At 49.9% G+C, this 22,575-nt stretch overlaps 4 protein-coding genes across 8 annotated transcripts; 2 read left to right on the top strand and 2 right to left on the bottom strand.

The window, feature by feature from the left end:
- Window positions 1-41: 41 nt before the first annotated feature.
- Taf6 (TATA-box binding protein associated factor 6) lies at window positions 42-6,555 on the top strand. Of its 2 annotated transcripts, none has more exons than XM_003470168.5 (15): window positions 42-168; window positions 1,931-2,145; window positions 2,255-2,341; window positions 2,480-2,633; window positions 2,833-2,889; window positions 3,007-3,126; window positions 3,350-3,495; window positions 3,603-3,680; window positions 3,781-3,882; window positions 3,966-4,148; window positions 4,407-4,481; window positions 4,603-4,728; window positions 5,175-5,348; window positions 5,597-5,794; window positions 6,027-6,555. In XM_003470168.5, the coding sequence occupies exons 2-15, from the start codon at window positions 1,990-1,992 to the stop codon at window positions 6,405-6,407; spliced, it is 2,037 nt and encodes a 678-aa protein (XP_003470216.2). In that variant the 5' UTR covers window positions 42-168; window positions 1,931-1,989; the 3' UTR covers window positions 6,408-6,555. The 2 variants fall into 2 exon arrangements, with proteins under 2 accessions (XP_003470216.2, XP_005003756.1); XM_005003699.4 differs by having other exon boundaries at window positions 52-168; window positions 1,968-2,145.
- On the bottom strand, window positions 4,802-10,444 carry Ap4m1 (adaptor related protein complex 4 subunit mu 1). 2 transcript variants are annotated; one of them, XM_003470004.4, is made up of 15 exons: window positions 10,207-10,444; window positions 10,018-10,106; window positions 9,525-9,631; window positions 9,349-9,445; window positions 9,080-9,190; window positions 8,916-8,996; window positions 8,629-8,691; window positions 8,465-8,531; window positions 8,324-8,377; window positions 8,091-8,197; window positions 7,897-7,991; window positions 7,583-7,627; window positions 7,290-7,340; window positions 7,081-7,192; window positions 4,802-6,934 (listed from the first exon to the last, which is right to left on the bottom strand). In XM_003470004.4, the coding sequence occupies exons 1-15, from the start codon at window positions 10,262-10,264 to the stop codon at window positions 6,710-6,712; spliced, it is 1,362 nt and encodes a 453-aa protein (XP_003470052.1). In that variant the 5' UTR covers window positions 10,265-10,444; the 3' UTR covers window positions 4,802-6,709. The 2 variants fall into 2 exon arrangements, with proteins under 2 accessions (XP_003470052.1, XP_063090269.1); XM_063234199.1 differs by lacking the exons at window positions 8,916-8,996; window positions 9,080-9,190.
- Window positions 10,445-10,517: 73 nt separating this feature from the next.
- On the top strand, window positions 10,518-18,090 carry Mcm7 (minichromosome maintenance complex component 7). Of its 2 annotated transcripts, none has more exons than XM_003470005.4 (15): window positions 10,518-10,727; window positions 11,895-11,974; window positions 12,298-12,462; window positions 12,752-12,876; window positions 12,949-13,129; window positions 13,446-13,583; window positions 13,887-14,036; window positions 14,190-14,304; window positions 14,389-14,520; window positions 14,745-14,828; window positions 15,173-15,566; window positions 15,843-15,926; window positions 16,503-16,671; window positions 17,433-17,542; window positions 17,730-18,090. In XM_003470005.4, the coding sequence occupies exons 1-15, from the start codon at window positions 10,697-10,699 to the stop codon at window positions 17,929-17,931; spliced, it is 2,160 nt and encodes a 719-aa protein (XP_003470053.1). In that variant the 5' UTR covers window positions 10,518-10,696; the 3' UTR covers window positions 17,932-18,090. The 2 variants fall into 2 exon arrangements, with proteins under 2 accessions (XP_003470053.1, XP_005003755.1); XM_005003698.4 differs by lacking the exon at window positions 10,518-10,727 and adding an exon at window positions 11,447-11,587.
- Window positions 17,582-22,157, bottom strand: Cops6 (COP9 signalosome subunit 6). Of its 2 annotated transcripts, XM_003470006.5 has the most exons (11): window positions 22,001-22,157; window positions 21,670-21,795; window positions 21,336-21,467; window positions 20,933-21,021; window positions 20,767-20,829; window positions 20,384-20,431; window positions 20,177-20,291; window positions 20,002-20,094; window positions 19,810-19,910; window positions 19,533-19,678; window positions 17,582-17,862 (listed from the first exon to the last, which is right to left on the bottom strand). In XM_003470006.5, exons 1-10 carry the CDS (start codon window positions 22,068-22,070, stop codon window positions 19,538-19,540), a joined length of 978 nt encoding a protein of 325 aa, XP_003470054.2. In that variant the 5' UTR covers window positions 22,071-22,157; the 3' UTR covers window positions 17,582-17,862; window positions 19,533-19,537. The 2 variants fall into 2 exon arrangements, with proteins under 2 accessions (XP_003470054.2, XP_005003754.1); XM_005003697.4 differs by lacking the exon at window positions 17,582-17,862 and having other exon boundaries at window positions 19,426-19,678.
- Window positions 22,158-22,575: the final 418 nt, after the last annotated feature.

The following is a 22,575-nucleotide window of genomic DNA, read 5'->3' as shown; positions in this document are numbered from 1 at the left end:
TAAAAACACATTTTTATATGATTTCAGGCTGTGAGCGTCTATAATTTATTGTGATTTGAGGAAAGGGCGGCGGTGACTTGCTCTCAATCTCTGCCAGGACCTGCGACCGAGGGGAGGGGGCGGGGCCAAGATGGCGCCGAGCGCCGGGTGAGCGGCGCTTTGGCAGCGGTGAGAGACTTACTGCCCCCGGCGCTGAGCTTGCGGGGGCGGGTCTGGAGGCTACAGGGGAGGAGAAGACCCCTTGAGGGGCCCTTGTGGGGACTGGGAAGAGGGCTATTGGTTGTGTGTCTGTGCTCGTGGAAACTCCGTGTGTGTATGCATTGCAAGGATGTCGGGGGAGATGGGGTGGGTTCTCTGAGCTTCCTTTGGCGCTGCCTGGGGATCTTCGACTATGTTCTTTCCTGGGAAACTACTGCAGAGTCTAGCTCAAGTTCGCTCTGCTCAGAGAAGTCCTTCTGCTGTCTCCACTGATCTGAGACTTTCCTGGATCTGTAGGGTGTTTCATGAGCCTTTACTGCCAGAGGGTGCCGAGGGTATTGACAGATTAGTAGTTGACCAAAGAACCAGGACACGATTGCTTCTTGTACACCTGGCACAGAGTATGCATTGAGTAATTTTGTCCCTTCAAAGTAAGATTTATAAAAGTCTATGAGGAGATCCGGGATGGTTTGAAAAGTACCAAATTCTCCTTTGGCACTCAGTTCTGAACACTTGAGGTTAATCTTCCTAATCTCAGCTCCCAATTCCTTTTGACTTAATGTAAACGTAGGCTCTGGCCTGTCTTACTCATCTAGATAATCGTGACACCTAGTATTAACTGAGCGTATACATCTTTAAGCCTTGCAATTCATTCATTTGTTCAACAAGTGTTTATTATTGCTAGTGTTTCAGGCAGTAGTCTGGACACCCAGAATACATTCACTAACATAATAAAGATCCCTGTCCATATCGTAGGCGAGGTTGATAATTAGGAATGGTATAATGTATTAGAAGCTGTTAAATGCTATGGAAAAGAAAAAGAATGGAATGAGGGCAGAGTAAGGAATTAAAATAGCATGGTCAGGTTCAAATGAGAAGAGAAAGAAGAGAGGCAGGAGGAGGAAAGAAAAGACGAGAAAGAAAATGGAAACAAAGCTTTTGTAAATAAGGGAAGAGGGGTTGAAGGGATGGGAGGGAAATGGGAAAAAAGAAGCAAGATATATACATGTGCAAATTCCCTATGATGATATAATATGTATATCTAAAATATACCAACAAAATACAAATTTAAAAAAATAGCATGGTCAGAGAAGGCAGCCAAGCAGACACCTAGAAGGACACAAAGCAAAAGCTAAAGCATGTCTGGCAGATTTAAAAAATAATAAGGGGGATGATAGGATTGGATAAAATAGAAGAAGGAAAGACATGATCAGAGATACAATGGGAAAAAGGCAAATCTTGACATCACAGGTCATTATTACGGTTCTTATGGTAAATGGGGAACTGTTACAGCAGAGAAATGACAGTCTGGTATACATTTTGACAGTTATTTTGACTGCTAGAAAAGGATAGATGTAAGGAGACTGAGGTGGGAGCAGAGCTTGTCCAGAGGCTATTGGAGTTCTGCAGGAGTTGGATGGTGCTCTGGGCTAACAAGTGGGAGTGGAGGAATCAGGGTCGATTTAATGTGAGGGAGGACCCAGATAAAGAGACAGTGAACACTGCATTGCTATGAAAATGAGGGAACCAAGTCTTGAACAGGAAGGTAAGGGGAGATCAGGAATTTAATTTAGTAGAGTTTTTTTGGTTTTCTTTTTGTACTGAATCAAACTCAGAACCTTGCACTTGCCAGGCAGGTGCTGTGCCACTGAGCCATATCCCCCAGCCCTTAGTAGAGATTTTGAGTTGTGTTTCTTTTTATGTCTTTGGTCTGCTTCATCTCCCTGCCAAGGGCTTCATCACTTTACCTGGGGGTCGCACCCTTCCAGGGAGGAGAGGAGGTACTCCAGCATGGCTGAAGAGAAGAAACTAAAGCTCAGCAATACTGTGCTGCCCTCTGAGTCCATGAAGGTTGTGGCTGAATCAATGGGCATTGCACAGATTCAGGAGGAAACCTGCCAGCTGCTGACAGATGAAGTCAGCTATCGAATCAAAGAAATTGCACAGGTACCCAGGCCCTGCTGCCCAGCCCTGCTTTGTGTCAAGGATATTACCCCTTCTTCCCCCTGTCTTAGACTGATGACCAATGTCTTTTCTCCTGTCTCCCTGACTCCAGGATGCTCTCAAGTTCATGCACATGGGGAAGCGGCAGAAGCTCACCACCAGTGATATTGACTATGCCCTAAAATTGAAGAATGTTGAGGTAATTGGGAGAGAAAGGAAGGAAGCAGGAGGACCAAGATGTGAGCAGGGCGATGAGAAGCCATCCTCCCAGATGCTGCACTTGCCTTTTGCCAGGCTCATTTCTCACACCTGCATCTCTCTTTCCCTCCTGATACAGCCACTCTATGGCTTCCATGCTCAGGAATTTATTCCTTTCCGTTTTGCATCTGGTGGGGGCCGAGAGCTCTACTTCTATGAGGAGAAGGAGGTTGATCTCAGTGACATCATCAACACCCCTCTGCCTCGGGTACCTCTGGATGTTTGCCTCAAAGGTTAGTAGAGGGGCAGGCAGAGTGCTAAGGAGGAGTGAGATGTGTTGTTGTGAGGAGCTGCACAAGTGAAGAAGCTCAGTGTGGGCTCCTGGTGAATGGCAAGAATGGGAGCAGGAACCAGAACACATCTACCTTAGTGTGGAGTGACTTCCTAGTGTCCATGTCCAGCAACTCAACATAATAGCTTCCTTTCTCACAGCTCACTGGCTGAGCATCGAAGGCTGTCAGCCAGCTATACCAGAGAATCCACCACCAGGTAAACTTTTCCATGCCTAGTGCCCTCTCCCTTCTCTCCTTGTACTCCTGCCTTGTTCCCTAGTTTCTTTACATCTCTCCTCACTCATCACTCCTGCTATGACTGGTTTCCCACCAGCTCCCAAAGAGCAGCAGAAGGCTGAGGCCACAGAACCCCTGAAGTCAGCAAAGCCAGGCCAGGAGGAAGATGGACCTCTGAAAGGCAAAGGTCAAGGGGCCACCCCAGCTGATGGCAAAGGTCAGTTCTCTAGGTCAGGGCTCTCCCAACTCGTATCCCAGATCAGATGGGTCATTTGTGAATTGGCTGAGACCAGGGCTAGAGAGTCCCAAAGGGCTTAAGAAACCTAAAGGAAGCCACAGTGGGGGAGGTGGCACATTCAGGTTTGTCTGGTACTGAGGCCCCTTCTGGATCCTTCTATTTTCAGAGCCATCACTCAGTTCACATCTCTCAATTCACACAGGGAAAGAGAAGAAGGCACCACCTTTGCTGGAGGGGGCTTCTTTGCGCCTGAAGCCTCGCAGCATCCATGAGCTCTCTGTGGAGCAGCAGCTGTACTACAAGGAGATCACCGAAGCCTGTGTGGGGTCCTGTGAGGCCAAGAGAGCGGTTAGGACCCCACCCGCCTGTCCTCAACCTAAGATTTCTTTTGCATCCCTAGCAGATTGCTCCCCACGATAGCTGCCCCCTCCCCACTTACTTCCCTCCTCCCATAGGAAGCTCTGCAGAGCATTGCCACAGACCCAGGGCTCTATCAGATGCTGCCACGGTTCAGCACCTTCATCTCTGAGGGGGTAAGCAGACTGAGAAAGCCAGCCCCAGGATAAGGTTGGGGGAGGGGTAGCAGGGAAGTTGATCTTAGGAGTCTTTGCCTCTTGCTCCCTCTTCTTATAGGTCCGTGTCAACGTGGTTCAGAATAACCTGGCCCTGCTCATCTATCTGATGCGTATGGTGAAGGCACTGATGGATAACCCTACATTATATCTAGAAAAATATGTGAGTACCTCCTACCCTCCCTCTTCGCTACCACCCACAGGAAACCATTTGTCAGGACCCACCAACTCACTACTTCTCTATAGGTGCATGAGCTGATTCCAGCAGTGATGACCTGCATTGTGAGCAGACAGTTGTGCCTGCGACCTGATGTGGACAATCACTGGGCACTCCGGGATTTTGCTGCCCGCCTTGTGGCCCAGATCTGCAAGCATTTCAGCACAACAACTAACAACATCCAGTCCCGGATCACGAAGACCTTCACTAAGGTGAGCCCCAGCAACCTGTCTCACATCACCGACAGGGTTGTCACCAGGATTACAAGTGCTTCACCCAAACCAGTGGTGGGGCAGTTGTGCCTTGGGAAATGACACCTGGAACAACAGGCTGGGGAACTAGAACTAGCAGGAGGTTGGTCTAAGGGGCTTCAGCCTCATCTGCAACATCCTCATAAAGTTTCTTTCTAGAAGACCTGGGTTCATAACCTGAAGACTCACTCATCTGGGTTTTCATTTCTTCCTCTGCAGAGCTGGGTAGATGAGAAGACTCCCTGGACGACTCGTTACGGCTCCATTGCAGGCCTGGCAGAGCTGGGACATGATGTTAGGCCCCTGGAGGGGGAACAGCTGGGCGAGGGGAGGCAGTCTTGAGGTTAGAGGGCAATGCCATCCACCTGAGAAACCCCAGAGGCACCGAGGACCTGGCTTCTCTCCTTTCCAACAGGTGATTAAGACTCTGATTCTGCCACGGCTGCAGCAGGAGGGAGAGCGGATTCGAAGTGTCCTGGATGGCCCAGTGCTGAGCAACATCGACCGCATTGGCGCTGACCATGTGCAGAGCCTCCTGCTGGTGACCAGAGCCCCTTCTTTGCCCTCCCCCATTTCTCCCTACTAGTCCCCCTCCCACACATGTACGTACAGTGTTCAGCAAGCATCTAGCATATTTTATTTGCTTATTCGCATCTTTGCTGCATATATTCCAAGTACCCTTCAAAGTCTGATGCTGTTTTACTGATGGAAAGACAGGCATAGGTGGGCTAAGTAAAAAATAAGGGATCTTAATCACTGTACGACTGTGTGTGAAAGGCACACACAGGTGTATGGAATGACTGTCCCACAGATGTTACTGGTGTGTGTAGCAAGTCTTCAGCTCACAGCAGTTGGCCCTGTTTTCCTCTGAGGGAGAACCACACCATTCCTTACACTCGCTGAAGACCCTGCACAGTTGCCATCGAGGGCACAGTGAAACAGTGGCTGTGTCCTTTCATACTCTTCCTCTTTGCCTTTTCACTGCAGAAACACTGTGCACCTGTACTGGCTAAGCTGCATCCTCCACCTGACAATCAGGATGCCTATCGGGCAGAATTTGGATCCCTTGGGCCCCTTCTCTGTTCCCATGTGGTCAAGGCCCGGGCCCAGGCTGCTCTACAGGCACAGCAGGTCAACAGGACCACACTGACCATCACACAGGTCAGTCGCTACTGGGGGGAGGGAGAGAGGAAATGAACGATGCATGGGTGGGACATGGCCATGGTGCCCAGGGACAGGGATTCCTCTAGGCCCTGAGGCAGCACAGTCTCAGAGAGCCTGGACCCCATCAGTAAAGGATGCCCCAACCCCAGACACAGCTACTGAGGAAGAGCAAGAGCAGCCAGATCTCCATTCAGCCTTTCCTTTTCCTAGATGCTGATGTTTTCTTCCTGACTCTTCCCTCACAGCCCAGGCCCACATTGACCCTGTCTCAGGCCCCTCAGTCTGGCCCTCGAACCCCTGGCTTGCTGAAAGTCCCTGGCTCCATCGCACTGCCTGTCCAGACACTGGTGTCTGCACGAGCTGCTGCCCCTCCTCAACCTTCCCCTCCTCCAACCAAGTTTATTGTAATGTCATCGTCTTCCAGCGCCTCATCCACCCAGCAGGTATGTGGCATCTGGGACAAGGGATGCAAAGCAGCCTGGGTCACCTCAGAGCTGTTTAGGGAGGCCTCAGAGTAGAGACCAGTCCCCTCAAGGCCCAAAACCAGGAGACAGAAGGGCCACTTGCCAGGGTCTCATGAAGTTTAAGTTGGCAACAGTCTACTGGATCCTGACGATGAAAGCCCTTCACGGGGTGGGTGCAAGGTGATTCACACTGCCTCCCTTTCTCCTCCAGGTCCTGTCCCTCAGCACCTCAGCCCCTGGCTCAGGATCCACCACTACCTCTCCAGTCACCACCACAGTCCCCAGCGTGCAGCCCATTGTCAAGCTGGTTTCCACTGCCTCCAATGCACCCCCCAGTACAGCCCCCTCTGGGCCTGGCAGTGTCCAGAAGTACATCGTGGTCTCACTACCCCCAACAGGAGATGGCAAAGGAGGCCCTCCCTCCCATCCTTCTCCAGTCCCTCCCACCTCATCTTCCCCCTCTCCACTTGGGGGCAGTGCCCTCTGTGGGGGGAAACAGGAAGCTGGGGACAGCCCACCTCCAGCACCAGGGACTCCGAAGGCGAATGGTTCCCAGCCCCCTGGACCTGGCTCCCCTCAGCCTGCTCAGTGATAACATCATCCATCTGCTGACCTCTCCCATGGATTCCTATGTGCACATTTGCAAGCAATATGGAAGAAAGAGTAGGCTTGATACCCCACATGACTTTCTTTTTAGATACTGTACAGTTACTTCCTCGGAATAAAAGTTGATTTGTAAATTCTGAGCCTTCCTGTGTCAGATACCACGGAAGAGGCAAGCCTGCTGGCCTCTCAGGACTTCTGCTTACATCCAGAACCACTCCAAGAAGGAAAATGTCGTCTTCCCATTTGACTGCCTGCTGCCTTTGCTGCCACAGCCTTGTCTGGGGAACCTCAGATCCGAATGACATAGGCGTCACTGTGGCTTAGGTGGCGTACCCACTTGTGGGGGTTGGTATTGCCACTAGGCCTGCAGGTCAGCCTGAGGAAGCGAACCTGGAGGCCGGAACATGTGTGCCGAGGTAGTTCGAAGGATAGGCTTGCAGGGCCCAGCCCCAGTGGAGGGGCTGAGGTGGAAGGCCCGTGGTCAGGGGGTCCTGGTAGGCTGGGAACGTCCATCTGTGAGGAAAGAGGACAGGGAAGCCATGAAGCCGGGCAGCTGCTTACCCTCCTAAGAGCAGGGCAGCAGCTGCACTGGAAAAGCTGAGTATGGTAGGCACAGGTGGAGGTAGAATAGTGGGGTGCAAGAGGGTCACAGGGGATACCTGGAAAAGGCCTGAGAGTTGGGAGCCTCCTTGTATCCGGGGCAGGTTCCAGTGAAGGGCTCCCTCCCCGAGATCTGCCTTTTGCTCTGGGCTGCTTAGCTCCTGAGACAGGCTGGAACATAGACAGAGATGGTCCAGGACACAATGGTACCTGCCTTGGCAAAGGACAGTCTCCCCCCAGGGAAATTCCCTGAAGAGCACAGACTAACCTGACCACCCCTCGTGGCAGCGGAAGGTGCAGCCGGATGTTGACAGCTTGACTACAAAGAAAGGAATGTGGTCAGCCCCAGGAAGGTAGATACCCTTGTCCCTGTTCCTCTTCAATGTCACAATGGAAGTTCACAGGTGCATAATACCCCTTGCCAAATGCTAGAGCCTCTATATTGGCTTCTGAGATTGATGGATACAATTGAAGGAGTAAGTAGTAGGTTCCTAGCTCTGATTCTGACCGTCTTGATGTCCTACACAGCTAAACCAGGCCTGCCTGGCCTCTACTCTTTACCTTTTTGGGGGCAGGTCACATCGTAACTTCAGGTAAACCTGGAGCCTGGAATAAGAAGGCAAAATACTATTATTTAGACCAGATCCTATTGGCATCTTACTGTCACTCACCCAGGGCCTCCATGTGAGGCTGTACAGAAGGCCAAGAAAGAAGAGGGCCAAAATCTAGCCCAATCCCTCTCTCTGCTCATGACTTTTTCCAATTGATGCCCTATCACCTCTATCATCACCCTTTCACAGGAAGTCTTGGGAACATCTATGTCTTGGGCTGGTTTGGTTTCCAGAATGGTTCTAGAACACAAGAAATGGTCTCACCGGCCTGAGCCTCGGTCCCACTGCACAGAGGGAAAGAGCCGGAAAGGGAGCGGGGAGGGAAGATCATCAGAGAGCTGGTATCGCATCACAGTCAGCTGAGACCAGAGAGGAATGAAGTCAGCTTAAGTCTCATGCTTCCAACTGCCTCCCTCCCATATGCTGGATACAGTATGCTGAGCTACCCTGATGCTGACCTCACCCTGGGGTGGCTGCAAGCGGAGGATCCGATGAGACTCAAACTCGTCCAGGTTTACTGAGCTGTGAAATGAGACTTCATCCACCCGAATTCCTGGCCCATAACCTGCAAAGAGAGGCCCCTCTCCTAATCCATGCTTTGGGAGAGAATGGCTGGGGTAGGAGAAGTCTCAATTCTAATTCTTCTCCATGAAACTGTTGGCAGTGAGAAACACCTCTCAGTCTTTCTCACCTCTCAGTTCCGATTTCCCCACACAAAATTCTTCTGTCAAGCCAATGCGCATCTCTGTTGGAGGAAAGACATCTGAAAAGGTCAGCAAATACCAATGATGCCACCAAGGATCCTGTCCCAAACCCAACCCTAGGTCCTCACCAGAGCCACTGGGAAGGAAGCTCTTGAGCCGGAGCTCTCCTTGCACATCCACCTTCAGTGGTGATCCCTGGAAGTGACAGGGTGGTTAGTGCCGAGTCATGACCTCCCAAACCCATTTTCCAAGTACCATTTGTCTTCAGTTTGGATTGGGAGCCCACACTTACATTAGCTGCTATCAGTACAGACAATCTCTCGACCACATCTAAAAAAACTTCATTTTTTTGGCTCTGGAAAAAAAGGGCGAGGATTTGAGTGGTGAAGGTTAACTAAAGACATGCATTCTAAAATGCACTGGCAGAAAAAATAGGGTAATTGAAATAGAATCCTGGGGCACAGGAGTAGAAGGGTACCCGTGTCTAGAATAGTGAAAAGATAAGTCGGAATCTTGGATTCTGATGTCCCAGGGGGAAAAAAAAACCTGAAAGTCTGACCTCAATGATCCTTCCCTGACCTGGTCAGAGCGACTGGAAAGGACTGGGCGGCTGGCAGCACTGCTAGGGGCCACTTTGCTCTGTTGTGTCTCTGCCCCAAACTGTAAAACATCCAAAGCGACCAATCCTCAGCTTTAAAAGCTTCCAAGAAGCCTGCCTTCTCCCTCATTTCCCTCCTACTGACCAAGCCAACACTGCTGAGATCAAAGAGGCTGAAGGGCTTGCTAACCACAGCTTCCGTCTGGATGAAGTTTCTTAGCATCTCTGTGGATGTGGTCTGTATGTAGCCATAATCCTAGTAGTAAGGAAGGACAGATGGTTTTGAGGGGATCAATGGACGAAATGAGTGGAAAAAAGAGTGGGTTTTGTCTCCCAACCACAAGATCCCGCTGCAGAACAGTGGGTGTATCTTCCTGGGGTGCAGGAGAGAAAAAAGGAATTGTTGGTACTTACCAGTACTTCGTCGAGGAGTTCATAGACAAGAGCAACGTTTCTGGAGATGGTCCCTTCACTGAGAGAGCCACAGTAGTCACCCAGAAGAGTAGCTAACCTGAGGACACAGAACAAAGTGTGGACAGCTCCTCCTCCTCTGGGACCCCCACTCTGGGGTCCAGCCCAACCCTCCTCACCTGGAGAGCAGCTCTAAGAGGCTGAAAGGAGAAATGTTTTTTGAAGTCGTGGCCACCAAATAGAGGCCGCTGTGTCTGATGTGAATGAAATGACGGTCATCGTGATACTGAGGCAAGAGGGAAAGTGTTAGGAAAAAGGGGTTGAGGCTCCTGAAGATTCCAAGTTGTACCCTGATGATCCCTGCTAAACAGACAGTAGCAGTGTAGCTTTGGGTGACCTCTGAAACCTCTTGAAAGCCAGGCTTCCTAATGTGCAAAGGGCTAATAGTAACACCAACTCTAGTTCAGGATTGAGCTAGGTAAGGAGCTGAGCCTGATGTACTGTCACAGCTCAATACACTTTCCTTAGTTATTTTTGTTGAAAGACTACCCCTCAATGCAAGTTTAAAAAAATAAAATAAAAAGGACCAAAAAGCAAGAAACCAGTCTTTAAAAATGAAGGACGAACCCATCTCTCAACACCCCCAACTGCACCCTCCCACCGAGTGGTTACCATGACAACTGGGGACTCGTCTCCAGGCAGTCCCATCAGCTTCCGGTAGAAGAGCTCGGCCACATCGCGGCCACCACTGTCCCCGCGGACTGGCCGGGTGGAAGGACAGTTAAGGAACGGCCGACACAGATAGACTCTGAGATCATCTCCCAACCAGCCACTCCATCCTACCCCGTGGCATAAGGATACAGTCTTTGTAGATGAGCGGATCTCCTTTGGAGGACAAGATGAAGAACTGAGAAATCATGACTCTTCTGGAGAGTAGATCAGCAGATGGTGAAAGTTGGGCCTGCCCCGCCTTGCGGCCCCGGAACAAAAGGAAGCCTGTGGGCTGGCCCTTTAAGAGATCGACTCGCCTCCGTTCGCGTCACTCAGGGCCGCGGGAAACCCGGCTCCTGTCCCGCCCCTCTGGACTATTCAGTCTCCACCTGCCTGCTGCCTTTGCCTCACTCAGTCCAGCCTTGCGGGGAGATTGGTCAAGGGTGGAGCCTGCGGCGTGTGGGCGGGGAGAAAGGCCATCCTTTCCTACTGGCCCGCGAGCAGCGTAGCTGGTCACGTGGGAGGCGACGTTTCGCGCCAATTTCGGTTGGTTCTGCATAGTCCTGTGCGTGGCCGTTTTCAGTTTCCCTGGTTCAAACTACTACTTTCGCCAACTGCTGCTGAACGGTCACTGGCAGCGATGGCACTGAAGGATTACGCACTTGAGAAAGGTAAGGGTTTGCAAGCCTGGGGGGGGGGGGCTTAACGGGAAATGTGCTGGCTGACACCTGTTGGTGTGAATTGGGGTCGGTGTCGGCGGGCTCTGGGATGAGCGAGGCTAGAAAAGCTGGGCGGCGAGCAGACGGCACCTAGGATACTCATGGTGGAGCGTCGAGGAAGTGCTGCTGTCTTGCCCAGGAACGGTGTCGGTGTCGTGGGAGAGATAACTCGGTTGGGAGTTGTAGAGAGGGAAAGGGTTATGCCCAGAAGAGAACGAGAACTAGGCTGTGGTTGGCCAAGGGTTCTTGGTCTCAGGAATGGAGACTGAACCCGCCACTCTCCAAACCTTGGGGGACTAGAGAGTTCCCGCGTCTGGTCTAGACCCGCCGAAGCCTTGGGGGCGGGCCGGTCGGGGCCGCTGCGCGCTCCAATTGGCCATTTCCAGCCGCCCCTCCTAGCGGAAGTGGAGGCGGGCGGAAGTGGCGCGTTGCTGTCGAAGATAGTGTCGTCCATAAACAGTGTCCTTCCGCGCATTGGACTCGCAGATAGCTACCTAGGGTTGGGGGCGTGCCTGGAATTCGGATATTTAGAGCGAACTCTCCAGGGGCAGCTGGGCGTTGTAACTGAGAGGCCCTGGGCGTGCTAGCCAATCTCCGGACGGACTCCCGCCTCGGGCGGAGGAATCCCAAGTGGTGAAGCGGCTGGAATGCCAGCCCATGTGCTTCTTTGTTTACTAAGAGCGGAAGCAGTGGCGGGAGCGGGGGTGGGGTAGTGGACTGGCCTGGTTGAGGTCCGGGCGAGAGTACGGCTTTAGAGAGTCCCAAGAAAAAGAGGAGTTTTACGGGTGGAAAGAGAAAACCTTGGGGTCCAAGTATGTTGTTGGGTGCAGGAGCCCATTGGAGAAGGGTACTGAGATTCTTAACTAAGACTAGAATTTTCCTGGGAAAGGGTGTTGGGTAAGACACCTAGCTGCCAAGGGCCGCATATTTTTGCCTTAAAACCAAACTTGGGGAACAAGTCCTACCCTCTGGAAGAACTGTGCAGGTTTACTTACATCTTTATATAATCAACTAGTGAGACCTGTTTAAAACAAGAGTAGGTTTTTAGGCTTCTTATAGGGATTTTCAGTAAAATCCAAAAGAAAGATTGCTTCTTGTGATTTTACATTTGCCTTGTAGAAAAGGTTAAGAAGTTTCTTAAGGAGTTTTACCAGGATGATGAATTTGGAAAGAAGCAATTCAAGTATGAGAGTCAGTTGGTAAGTTCAACACAGGGTGAAGGGAATTGGGAATAGAGTGGCACTTAGGGAACTGTAAGAGTGGCCTGGCTTGTTTCAACAGGTGTGTTGGTCCCTTAGAGACTTGTATAGTAGGGCACTTGATAAGTGGTATAACGTTACACTGTAATAACCAGAGTGCTTTCAGGATTTGGGGGGTGGTTGTCTTTGGTGGGCAGGTTGCTGTTGTGTGCAGCTGTGTGCTGCTCTTTGCTCCCTGTGGATAACCAGACTGTTGAACTCACAACAGTGGGTTTTGAGGGTGAACTAGATAAACGTGGTCCTGAGGTGTTGCAAAAACCCAGGTTCGGCTGGCTCATCGGGAACAAGTGGCAATGTATGTGGACCTGGATGACGTAGCTGAAGAAGATCCTGAGTTGGTGGACTCAATTTGTGAGAATGCTAAGCGCTACATGAGGCTCTTCGCTGATACTATTCAAGAGCTCCTGCCTCAGTACAAGGATAGGGAGGTGAGTGGTTGTAGGACACAGCATAGCAAGGAAACAAAGCTTTTGAGACTTTTTGGATGCTAGTGGTTCGTGAGCTAACAGAAGCAGGGCACTGATTTACCTGGTGCCCTCTATGCTCTCCTTTGCTCATCTTTTTGTTACTTGAGACACCCTGCTATGTAGTTCTGGCTGACCTCCTGCCTCAACCTCCCAAGTACTGGGATTACAGGTCTGTGTCACCATATCCATTTTGCTTTCCTCATGTTGTCTGTCTCAGTGCTGTTTTATTTTTGTATTTCTGTTCTTTTAGGTGGTAAATAAAGATGTTCTGGATGTTTATATTGAGCACCGGCTGATGATGGAACAGCGGAGCCGGGACCCTGGGGCAACGCGAAATCCCCAGAATCAGTACCCTCCTGAACTCATGCGCAGATTGTGAGTGTCCCTGTGGGAAGGGTCAGGGACTTTTTCTCCTGAACCTTACTGATGACAGTTTTTTCTTCTTAGTGAGCTATATTTTCAGGGGCCAAGTAGCAATAAACCTCGTGTGATCCGGGAAGTACGAGCTGACTCTGTGGGAAAGTTGGTCACTGTGCGTGGAATTGTAACTCGTGTCTCTGAAGTCAAACCTAGGATGGTGGTGGCCACTTATACTTGTGACCAGTGTGGGGCAGAGACCTACCAACCGGTATGTATAGAGTATGGAACAAGAAGGAATTTAACTGTTTAGTCATTTTTCTAAAGAGTAATTTTATCTATTGGAGTTACTGTCTTTTTCTCTGGTTGTTGTGAAAGATGCTCACATACTTGCATTTTTTTCTTCGGTACATAGTGGTCGTCCTGTGTTTTGTTGGTGTTCGTCATTATTGATCTAGACTAATAGTTCAGAAAGTTCTTAATACTTATGTTTGCGGAAGATAAGAAGTGACTCAAGTGACCACTACAATAAGGAGGGTTTTTTTCCCCTATTGACTCATTGGTGCTTCCTTTGTTTCATGTCCTAGATCCAGGCTCCCACTTTCATGCCTCTGATCATGTGCCCAAGCCAGGAGTGCCAAACCAACCGCTCAGGAGGACGGTTGTATTTGCAGACTCGTGGCTCCAAGTTCATCAAATTCCAGGAGATGAAGATGCAAGAACATGTGAGTCGTGGGTATATGGCCTGTGACACGTAAAGCAGAGAAGTCACTTGAATCGTTTTGTCATTTATGCAGTGGCAAAAGGAAAGAACAAAAAAGGGAAGACCTAAGGCAGAAAAGTCCCCTGGTGCAGAGTGGCAGTGTAATGGGTTTTCTGATTGAGTTGGGAAGAAATAAACGCCTGTTTCCCTCAGTCTAATCTGAAGCTGGGTAGACTGAAACAAGTGAGGAGTGTGATGCCTAGGAGTGAAATTTAGGTTCCTATAGACCTTATGTTCTTTTCCTTTGTCCTATGTACTCTGCTAGAGTGATCAGGTGCCTGTGGGAAATATCCCTCGCAGTATCACAGTGATGGTAGAAGGAGAAAACACAAGGATTGCCCAGCCTGGGGACCATGTCAGTGTCACTGGTATCTTCTTGCCAATCCTGCGTACAGGGTTCCGACAGGTAGTCCAGGTAAGAAAGGGACTCTTCATCTCCTCAGAGAAAACTTTAACAGCAGTAAAACATCAAACTAGAACAGAGCGTGTTGTGAAGAAACCATTAGGGAATCAGGTACTGGGCAAGTTAAAAGGATTTCATTTACAGCCCAGTGCATTTTGTTCCAAGGGCTTACTCTCAGAAACTTACCTGGAAGCCCACCGAATTGTGAAGATGAATAAGAGTGAGGATGACGAGGTTGGGACTGGAGAGCTGAGCAGGGAAGAGCTGAGGCAAATTGCAGGTGAGGGGTCAGGGGAAAGAACTTGGTGGGATTGAGTTTCATCCTAGTCCTTATCCACGAAGAAATAATGTAATTTCCTTACAGAGGAGAATTTCTATGAAAAGCTGGCTGCTTCTATCGCCCCCGAGATATATGGGCATGAAGATGTGAAGAAGGCACTATTGCTGCTGCTGGTGGGCGGCGTGGACCAGTCTCCTCGAGGGATGAAAATCAGAGGTCAGGAGGAAAAGGAGGTTTCAGCAGATGAAGTCAGTTGGGAGGAAAAAACAGAATAAAATAAGTTAGGGTCCATGTAGCTTAAAAAGTAAGATCTAGCATCTTGGCTTCATGGCTGTGTGAGTGTTCAGCACAGATAACATGAGGTACAGGAGTGAGGCAGAAATGTTCTTCGTTGAACAGTTTGCAGCTGGAGAATGGTCACTCTCGGCTTCCTCTTCCAGGCAACATCAACATCTGCCTGATGGGGGATCCTGGTGTGGCCAAGTCTCAGCTGCTGTCTTACATTGATCGCCTGGCACCCCGCAGTGAGTAGGGACAGGCTGGATCACAGGGTTTGTTGAAAAGGCTGTGGTGGGGAGGTGGCTGCTTTTGCGAGGGTTAATGTTGGGGAAATGGAAATGTTGCCAGCCCAGCACCCCCACTTTTCTGCCACCTCCACAAGGCCTGGCCTGAACAGGCCTTTACCTCACTGGTCACGTGGGCGGCGACATTTTGCACCAATTTCGGTTGGTTCTGCATAGTCCTGTGCGTGGCCGTTTTCAGTTTCCCTGGTTCAAACTACTACTTTCGCCAACTGCTGCTGAACGGTCACTGTGTGCCTCCTTTTTTCCTTTTGTTGTCTGATATCTGTTGCTTCCTTCCTTTTTAGGCCAGTATACGACTGGCCGGGGCTCCTCCGGAGTAGGGCTCACGGCTGCTGTTCTCAGAGACTCTGTGAGTGGAGAGGTGACCTTAGAGGGTGGAGCGCTGGTGCTGGCTGACCAGGGCGTGTGCTGCATCGATGAGTTTGACAAGATGGCCGAGGCTGACCGCACAGCCATCCACGAGGTCATGGAGCAGCAGACCATCTCCATTGCCAAGGCTGGCATTCTCACCACACTCAATGCCCGCTGTTCTATCCTGGCTGCTGCCAATCCTGCCTATGGGCGCTACAATCCTCGCCGCAGCCTGGAGCAGAACATACAGCTTCCAGCTGCACTGCTGTCTCGATTTGACCTTCTGTGGCTGATTCAGGACCGCCCTGACCGAGATAATGACCTTCGGTGAATGAAGCTCAGAGAGCCCTTTTGCTGGGTGGGAAGGAAGTGAAATTAGAAAAATCCCTCTACTTATCTGCTCATAGAAATTCCAGAGCCTCCCCCTCTTGCTGGTCTGTAGTTCCTTGGGAGAAAAGGGTCAGGCCTGTGATGCTGATTTGGAGGGAGTCCTGGGACGTCCCGTTCCTGCCATGCTATGAGGAAGACATAGAGCTAAGGGAGGGATACTGAGGCTTTGGTGTATAGCTCTAAAACATTCCTTTGTGCCTCTGCTCTTCCCAGGTTGGCCCAGCATATCACCTATGTGCACCAGCACAGTCGGCAGCCCCCTACCAAGTTTGAACCTTTGGACATGAAGCTTATGAGGTAGGGGGCCAGGGAGAATCAGTGTGCCCTTAGCATGTTGGGCTACATGTATGTTGAGAATCTCAATCTTGGGGTGTATAGTTTTCACCACTACCCCCCTTCTCTTGATATTCCTGAGCTTGAGAATAGTGAATCAAACTAAATAAACTACACACAGAGCACATACCCTGACCATATGAGAACAGTGTGAAGACTCGTGAGAACCTTTTTTGCCTCCTTTTCTTCACAGTCCCTTTAGACCTGATCTGGTTGTAAACAAAGTATTTCTGTTTCTTTTAGATACCCCCTAAGCACAGAGGAAGAGACTAGTTCATCTCTGGCAGGTGGATTTTTGTTTTTGCAAAGGCCATTTTTCTGAAAAGTTGGAAGTAGTTTGAAATACACTGGCAGCTTATATTTGGCAAAATCCCTTGGTGTGATACTCAAGCCAAGCAAATAATTCGCTGACTTTTTTTTTCTACTTAAACTCTCTTCCAAGAATTTTCTCAAACAAGTCTTTCAACAGGAAAAAAAGATGCCTGTGCAGCCTCTCCCTCATCTCTTTTCTGCTCTTCCTACCAACTTTTTCTCCTGCAGACGGTATATAGCTATGTGCCGCGAGAAGCAGCCCACAGTGCCCGAGTCTCTGGCGGACTACATCACAGCAGCATACGTGGAGATGAGGCGAGAGGCTTGGGCCAGTAAGGATGCCACCTTTACCTCTGCCCGGACCCTGCTGGCTATCCTCCGACTTTCCACTGCTCTGGTGAGTGCTGGTCCCTGTTGTGCTGGAGGGGATGTGACCTATACCTAGCAGCTGTCCCTGGTGTGGTCCTTGCCTGAACACGGCCACCTCCCTCTCACTGGCCCTGCCGGGGCTAAAGTGCTGACAGTGCAGATAGTGGTCCTCTCTGTGCTACCGCACTGTGGGTACTTGCTGCTCCAGCAGGGCATGCACAGCGCCCATGGAGGGAAAGGCCTTCTTGCTGCCACAATCTCGGGTGGGTGGGTTGGTTCATCTCATCCTGAATGCTAGAGCCTGTGCTATAAACCTTCATTTCTGTTCTCATCTCTTGGACCTTCGTCATGGGGGCTCCAAAGTGCTGTTCGTGCAGGTAGTGTGATTACCTGACCTACTGCTGAGCTAGCACTTCCCGAGCCCCCAGGACACAGCCTCTCCCAGTTGCCTTGGCTGAGCTCCCGAGGCTCCATCTGTCATGGTGGGGAGCCCAGTGGAGTTCAGAAGGGTCTGGTCTCCCTCACAGGACAGCTGAACACCGGGACTGGCCAGTGTTGAGAGGCGGAGACTTGGGCAATTGCTGGACGCTGCCCTGGGCATTGCACTTGTCTCGGTCTGACAGTGCCGGCCCTTCACTACGGATGGGGGTGTAGGGTGGGATCCTCACTTTTGTCCTATGACACAGTAGACAACAATAGCTTGCCCAGCCTTAAACTGGAATGAGGGGGAATCCCTGACTTTTCTGTTTCCCTCTTCCCGTCTCCATCTCTCCCCTGGCTTCCCCTTAGGCACGCCTGCGAATGGTGGACACAGTGGAAAAGGAAGATGTGAATGAAGCCATAAGGCTAATGGAGATGTCAAAGGACTCACTTCTAGGCGACAAGGGGCAGACAGCTAGGTGAGTGGCTCAGTGAAGGATGAAACAGGTCACCTTGAGTTTCTTGAGCAGGTCACTTTATCTTTGTGGCTTCTGTATTCACAAGCATATGAGGTTGGCCTCAATATTAATACCAGCCACCATCCTGTGTTGCTGCCGAGTGTACTGGTTTATTCCCTGATCTTACAAACTCATGCATTTCCTTCAGGACTCAGAGACCAGCAGATGTGATATTTGCCACTGTCCGTGAACTGGTCTCGGGGGGCCGAAGTGTCCGGTTTTCTGAGGCAGAGCAGCGCTGCATATCACGTGGCTTCACCCCTGCCCAATTTCAGGCGGCTCTAGATGAATACGAAGAGTTAAATGTCTGGCAGGTCAATGCTTCCCGCACACGGATCACCTTTGTCTGATGACATCCTGCTTGAGACACTGGGACCCACCTGAGATCACATACTAACTTGTCCCTTCTGAAGGTGTAATGCCCTGGAGAGGATGGAGACTCCTTTTCCTGCCTTGCACTTCTTTTTTATTTCTTTTGCTAATAAAAGTTATATTTAGTGTCATCTAAATTACGTCTTCCCAACAGTTTGATGTTTAGATTCATAGTGTGTTCTTTTTTATTTCACCCACTCAATAAGCTGATGTACCTTGTCCAAGTGCTAAGCACAAATACAGACATTAAGACAGCCAAAGAGTAAGATGTCCCTGCTGTAACTGGGCTTTAGTTTGGGCTGGGACTAGGCTTTGTCATGTTCCTGGAGTTTGCTTCTGCGGCTCCTCCCCTTTTTCACCTCCATCCCCTATTTAGCCTCAGATTTCTGTTGTGTATCAGACTCTGGATACAACACCAACATGAGATGCCAGCCTCATTCCAAGTTTGCTCTCTATTTTTGTTTCTTGAGGCAGTCTCCTAATTCAGGCTGGCCTCAAATTTGCAGCAATCCTCCTGTGTCAGCCTCCAAAGTGTTAGGATTACAGGTATTTACTACCACTCCTGGCCCAGTTTATCCTTTGTGTCACTGGAATCAAGCCTTGTATATGCCAGGCAAACATTCTAGAGCCATGTCCCCAGCCCCCACTTTTTTTTTGTCTTACTTTTATCTGTACCAGGGATCAAACTCACAACTGCCTGCTTGTAAGGCAGGCGCTTATGCCACTGAGCTAAATCCCCAACCCAAGCCCTTTATATTTTTAAGGCAGTCTCAAGTTACCCAGGCTAGCCTTAAGCAGAGGTTGCCTTAGCTACCCAAGCAGCTGGGTTTACAGTGCACTACTATACCTAGCTTCATTGGTTTTCAGATGCTCTCATCAGAATCAGACATCTTGCTCATCTTTGTTCAACTCTACAATCCTATTTAATAGAAACAGGAACTGCAGTGATGCAGGGATGTATTGTCTGGCACACAGAATTACATTAAGCTTAATCTTGGGCCCCTTCCTAGCTTCCTCTTTAAAGTATGGGGGACACTAGCCTTGCCTCATAGGGCTGAGGCACCTAGTTGTAACACGTACCGCAGTGGCCACAGGTCAAGGGTTTGAGTTGCCTATTGTAAAAATGTATTCAGTGTCCTTTTCTCCCTTGTTATGTGAAAAACACTTCTAATGAAGTTAATTTAGCTTAGAAAGACAGGTTTGTAGAGTTGGCCTAGATGAGCTGCCATCAGGATATTAGGAGACAGAACAAAGATCATATAAGTGGAAGTACTCAAGTCTTTGACTCCATTCCACCCTAATGAATATACAGTCACCTCATCTGTGGTCATTGAAGGGGACTAAGAAGAGCTGATAATAAACAAGGACTCTGCCTCTGAACAAGGCTGGAACAAAAACATCCTTTTTAAAGTCCAAGTAGAGAGACCTATCTGGTGCCTAACAGAGAGGACAAAGCCACTGGGAAGGGGTGCTGAGGGGCTGCTCTCTTTTTATTAATGACAGCAGTTTCTAAAGAGAGTGTAGCGCCCAGCCCCCTTGGGACAGCTGTCTGACCCCTGTGCATGATCTCTTCAAGTACCCTCGTCAGAAGAAGAGACCCCGCATTCGCCTGCCGATGCCTTGTCGGTCGTAGAGGACGTTGAATTTGTTCACAAACTGGTTCATGGTGTTGCAAGTTTTGGTGATGGTACCAAGGTAGGCCATGAGCCCAACATCGTTGCATTGCTGGGAGGGAACAAAAAGAACCAGTTCCCCAGAGGTTCCTCACATCATGCCCAGTGGACAACAGTCCCATGTCTTGCCTTACAGAAATGATGGTGTAAGCCCCACCTCCCCATTCAAAGTTTCACACTCACATCATAAAAGTCTGTCTTGAATTTGTCTGTGCTGAGCACAGGGAGGCAGTGACACAAAGCATAGGCCTCCCGCAGGATCTCATGGTTGAAGGGGACTTCTCCTAAGGGTGTAAAAATGCTGCAATGATGCTGATGCTGTAACTTCCCCACAAGAGAAGCAATGTTAAAGTGCCAGAGAGGCACCTGTCCTACCTGCTTCAGAGGCCTTGACATACTCCAAGATGAGCTTGACACGGCTGTGCAACATCTTGATGGCACTGTGCTGTGCTATCAAATGTTCAGCCACTGTAAGGAGATAGGGACAGGTGATGGGTAAGAAGGCATGTGGTGACCTTTCCACCCTGTCCAAGGAATCGCCCCCCTTTACCAGTAGAGTTCTCTCCACTGCCTGTTGCTGTCATTCGGGCTACATGGTCTACACCGATGCGTTCAGCTTCCTCTGTGGCCAGTGTGTAGGTCAGTTCAGCGAACAGCATTGTAGCCTATAGGGTACAGTATCCCACACATACAGAGTCAAAAGCAGGAAACAGGCCAATAGCAGGCTGTGAAGATTGAAAGGTAGTGTACTACCTACCTCTCCATTGATTATATCAATGACAGACTCAAAAACACTGACAGGCAGCTGTAAAGAACAGACGGAAAACAGTTCTTACTAAAGGCAAACATACCACAACCTGTACTGTGTTCCAAGTTGGCCTGGGCCCTTTCAAGCATTTTCTCCTATCTAGTTTTCCCAAGAACCCAGTGAAGTAGGAATTATGTCCACTTTATGTGTGACAGTGCTGATTAGAGGTTTAATAACTCAAAGTCACACAGCTCATAAATGAAAGCATAGAGATTCAATCTGGCATTCTCCAGTAAAGAAGAAATGTGTCACACAGTGTAATATTGGGAATGAGGATAAAAGGCATAGAACAGACGAGGAGAACAAAGTGGGCTTGGAATCAGAATACTCACATCTGTGTGCTTGGTCATAGGGTTCAACTTAAGAAAGAGGGGACTCTCAATTATTTCACACACCTGGAAGAGAGGGGCAATGGACAGCAAAATCAATCTCCATCTTTCATCTTCCCCTTCGTCCTCTGTTCTCTGCCCCAGCATGCACACGTGTGAGCATGTATACCTGCTTATGGACGTGGATGTCGGAGGGGTCAGGCGGCCCTCCTGTAGTATACCAACCCAGAAATTCCAGCTCCTTGAATACCTGTTTAACTGGAGAGGAAGGGGCCAGGGCACAAAGTATTTCTTTAAACCACCCTTCCTCAGTTTGAAGCTCCTGGTGTATATTTACCAACTGCCACTGCCTCAAATTCTGGTTCACTTTAGAGTAATTATTCCTTTCTAAGCTGTCTTCTCTCATGTGGAGGAATACCTGAATGTGCTTTTTTTTTCTTCAGATATTCTCTATCATTCCTCCTCTGCTCTCATCCTTTTGTTTGCTCCTTCCCAACCTTCAATCTCTCCCACCTTGCACTTTTTTCTTTTTAAACTCCCACTCCTCGTCCCCACTTCAGTTCCCCTCTCACACTGCTCCTCCTTGGTGTAATAATATTCCTTGTCAATGATTATCTTCTCTTCCACGGTGTGGGACAGCAGCTCAAAGGAGTTCATCACCTCGATATTTCGGCCTTCCTGCTTCCCGATTAGAGCCCCAATCACTGGGGAAGAGAGAATGACAGGGAACTGGTGAGCATAAAGCATCTGAAACATTTCCCTCATCACCTGAGGGACTAAGGTCAGTTTGAACCTTGGGGAAACAGTAATTTGAGGGAGGACGATTAGCTTCAGAAAAAAGGGAAAGATCACTGTTTGGAGGAAGGGACCAAGGCAGAGGGTTGGAGATTCATGCGGAACACTCACCCTGGACAGGACGCCCCTCCTGGGAGCGCATGCGGATCCAGTGGTCTGAGATGTTGAGAATGACAAGGGGATGAAGAGCGACGGAAACGCTGCCCGTCACGCCAGAGGCCATCACGCTGGGGACTACTATGCGTGGAGAGAAAGGAGAGAGAATGACAGTCCGCACCCCACATTCTTCCCTGGAAATCGGAGTGAGGGAGAGCAGAGCCTGGGCCCTCCGTCTCTCCTCCAAGTTAACCGGGAAGACAAGCTGCTTTTCTCGGGGGTACAAGAAGGCCTTAATGCACCCCCGAAATGGTGTCTCCCGAAGCCGCCCCACAGGGCCCATTACCTGCTGCATCCACCTCCATCCCGCTGCTCCCTCCAGTCCCGTTTGTCGCAGCCGCCGCCGCTGCCGCCATTTTCCCCGCGCCCGCCAGCCTCGGCCCCGCCCCCTTCCTTCTCGGCTTCCGTCTGCGAACTGCGCATGCTCAATATCCTCGTGGCGGTGAGGGTCGGGGGAGGGAAGTGGTCCGTAACCATGGTATTCAGCCTCCAGGACTCGCGCGTCCCAAAGGGTTTTCCTGTACCCTGCTCATGCCTCTCGCGGTTGACCCCATACGAATCACTTAACATCCCGTCCAACTTGATAATGTCTTTAAAATTGAGATGAAAATGCCCAATTTTTAAGGCAACAGAATAAATGAAATGCCATCTTTATTGTCCTCAGAATGAAAACCAAACTTTTGATCACAACCTGCAAGCGCCTGCATAATCTGGTCCTGATTGTCGGTCGACCCTGACCTATGCTTTTTCAGCCCTTGATCCATATGCTTCAGTTACTTTGGACCTCATATTTTTGTTTTCCACTACTTGGGTTTGAACTCAGGACCTTTGCACTAAGCTACGGCTCCAACTTTTGTTAAT

The sequence above is a fragment of the Cavia porcellus genome, unplaced genomic scaffold (genome assembly GCF_034190915.1).
Source record: "Cavia porcellus strain 051 isolate PalLab524CR breed Dunkin Hartley unplaced genomic scaffold, mCavPor4.1 scaffold_23, whole genome shotgun sequence".
In the NCBI taxonomy this organism is placed as follows: domain Eukaryota; kingdom Metazoa; phylum Chordata; class Mammalia; order Rodentia; family Caviidae; genus Cavia; species Cavia porcellus.
The sequence above is the reverse complement of the archived record's forward strand: the minus strand, read 5'-3'. Positions and strand labels throughout refer to the sequence as shown.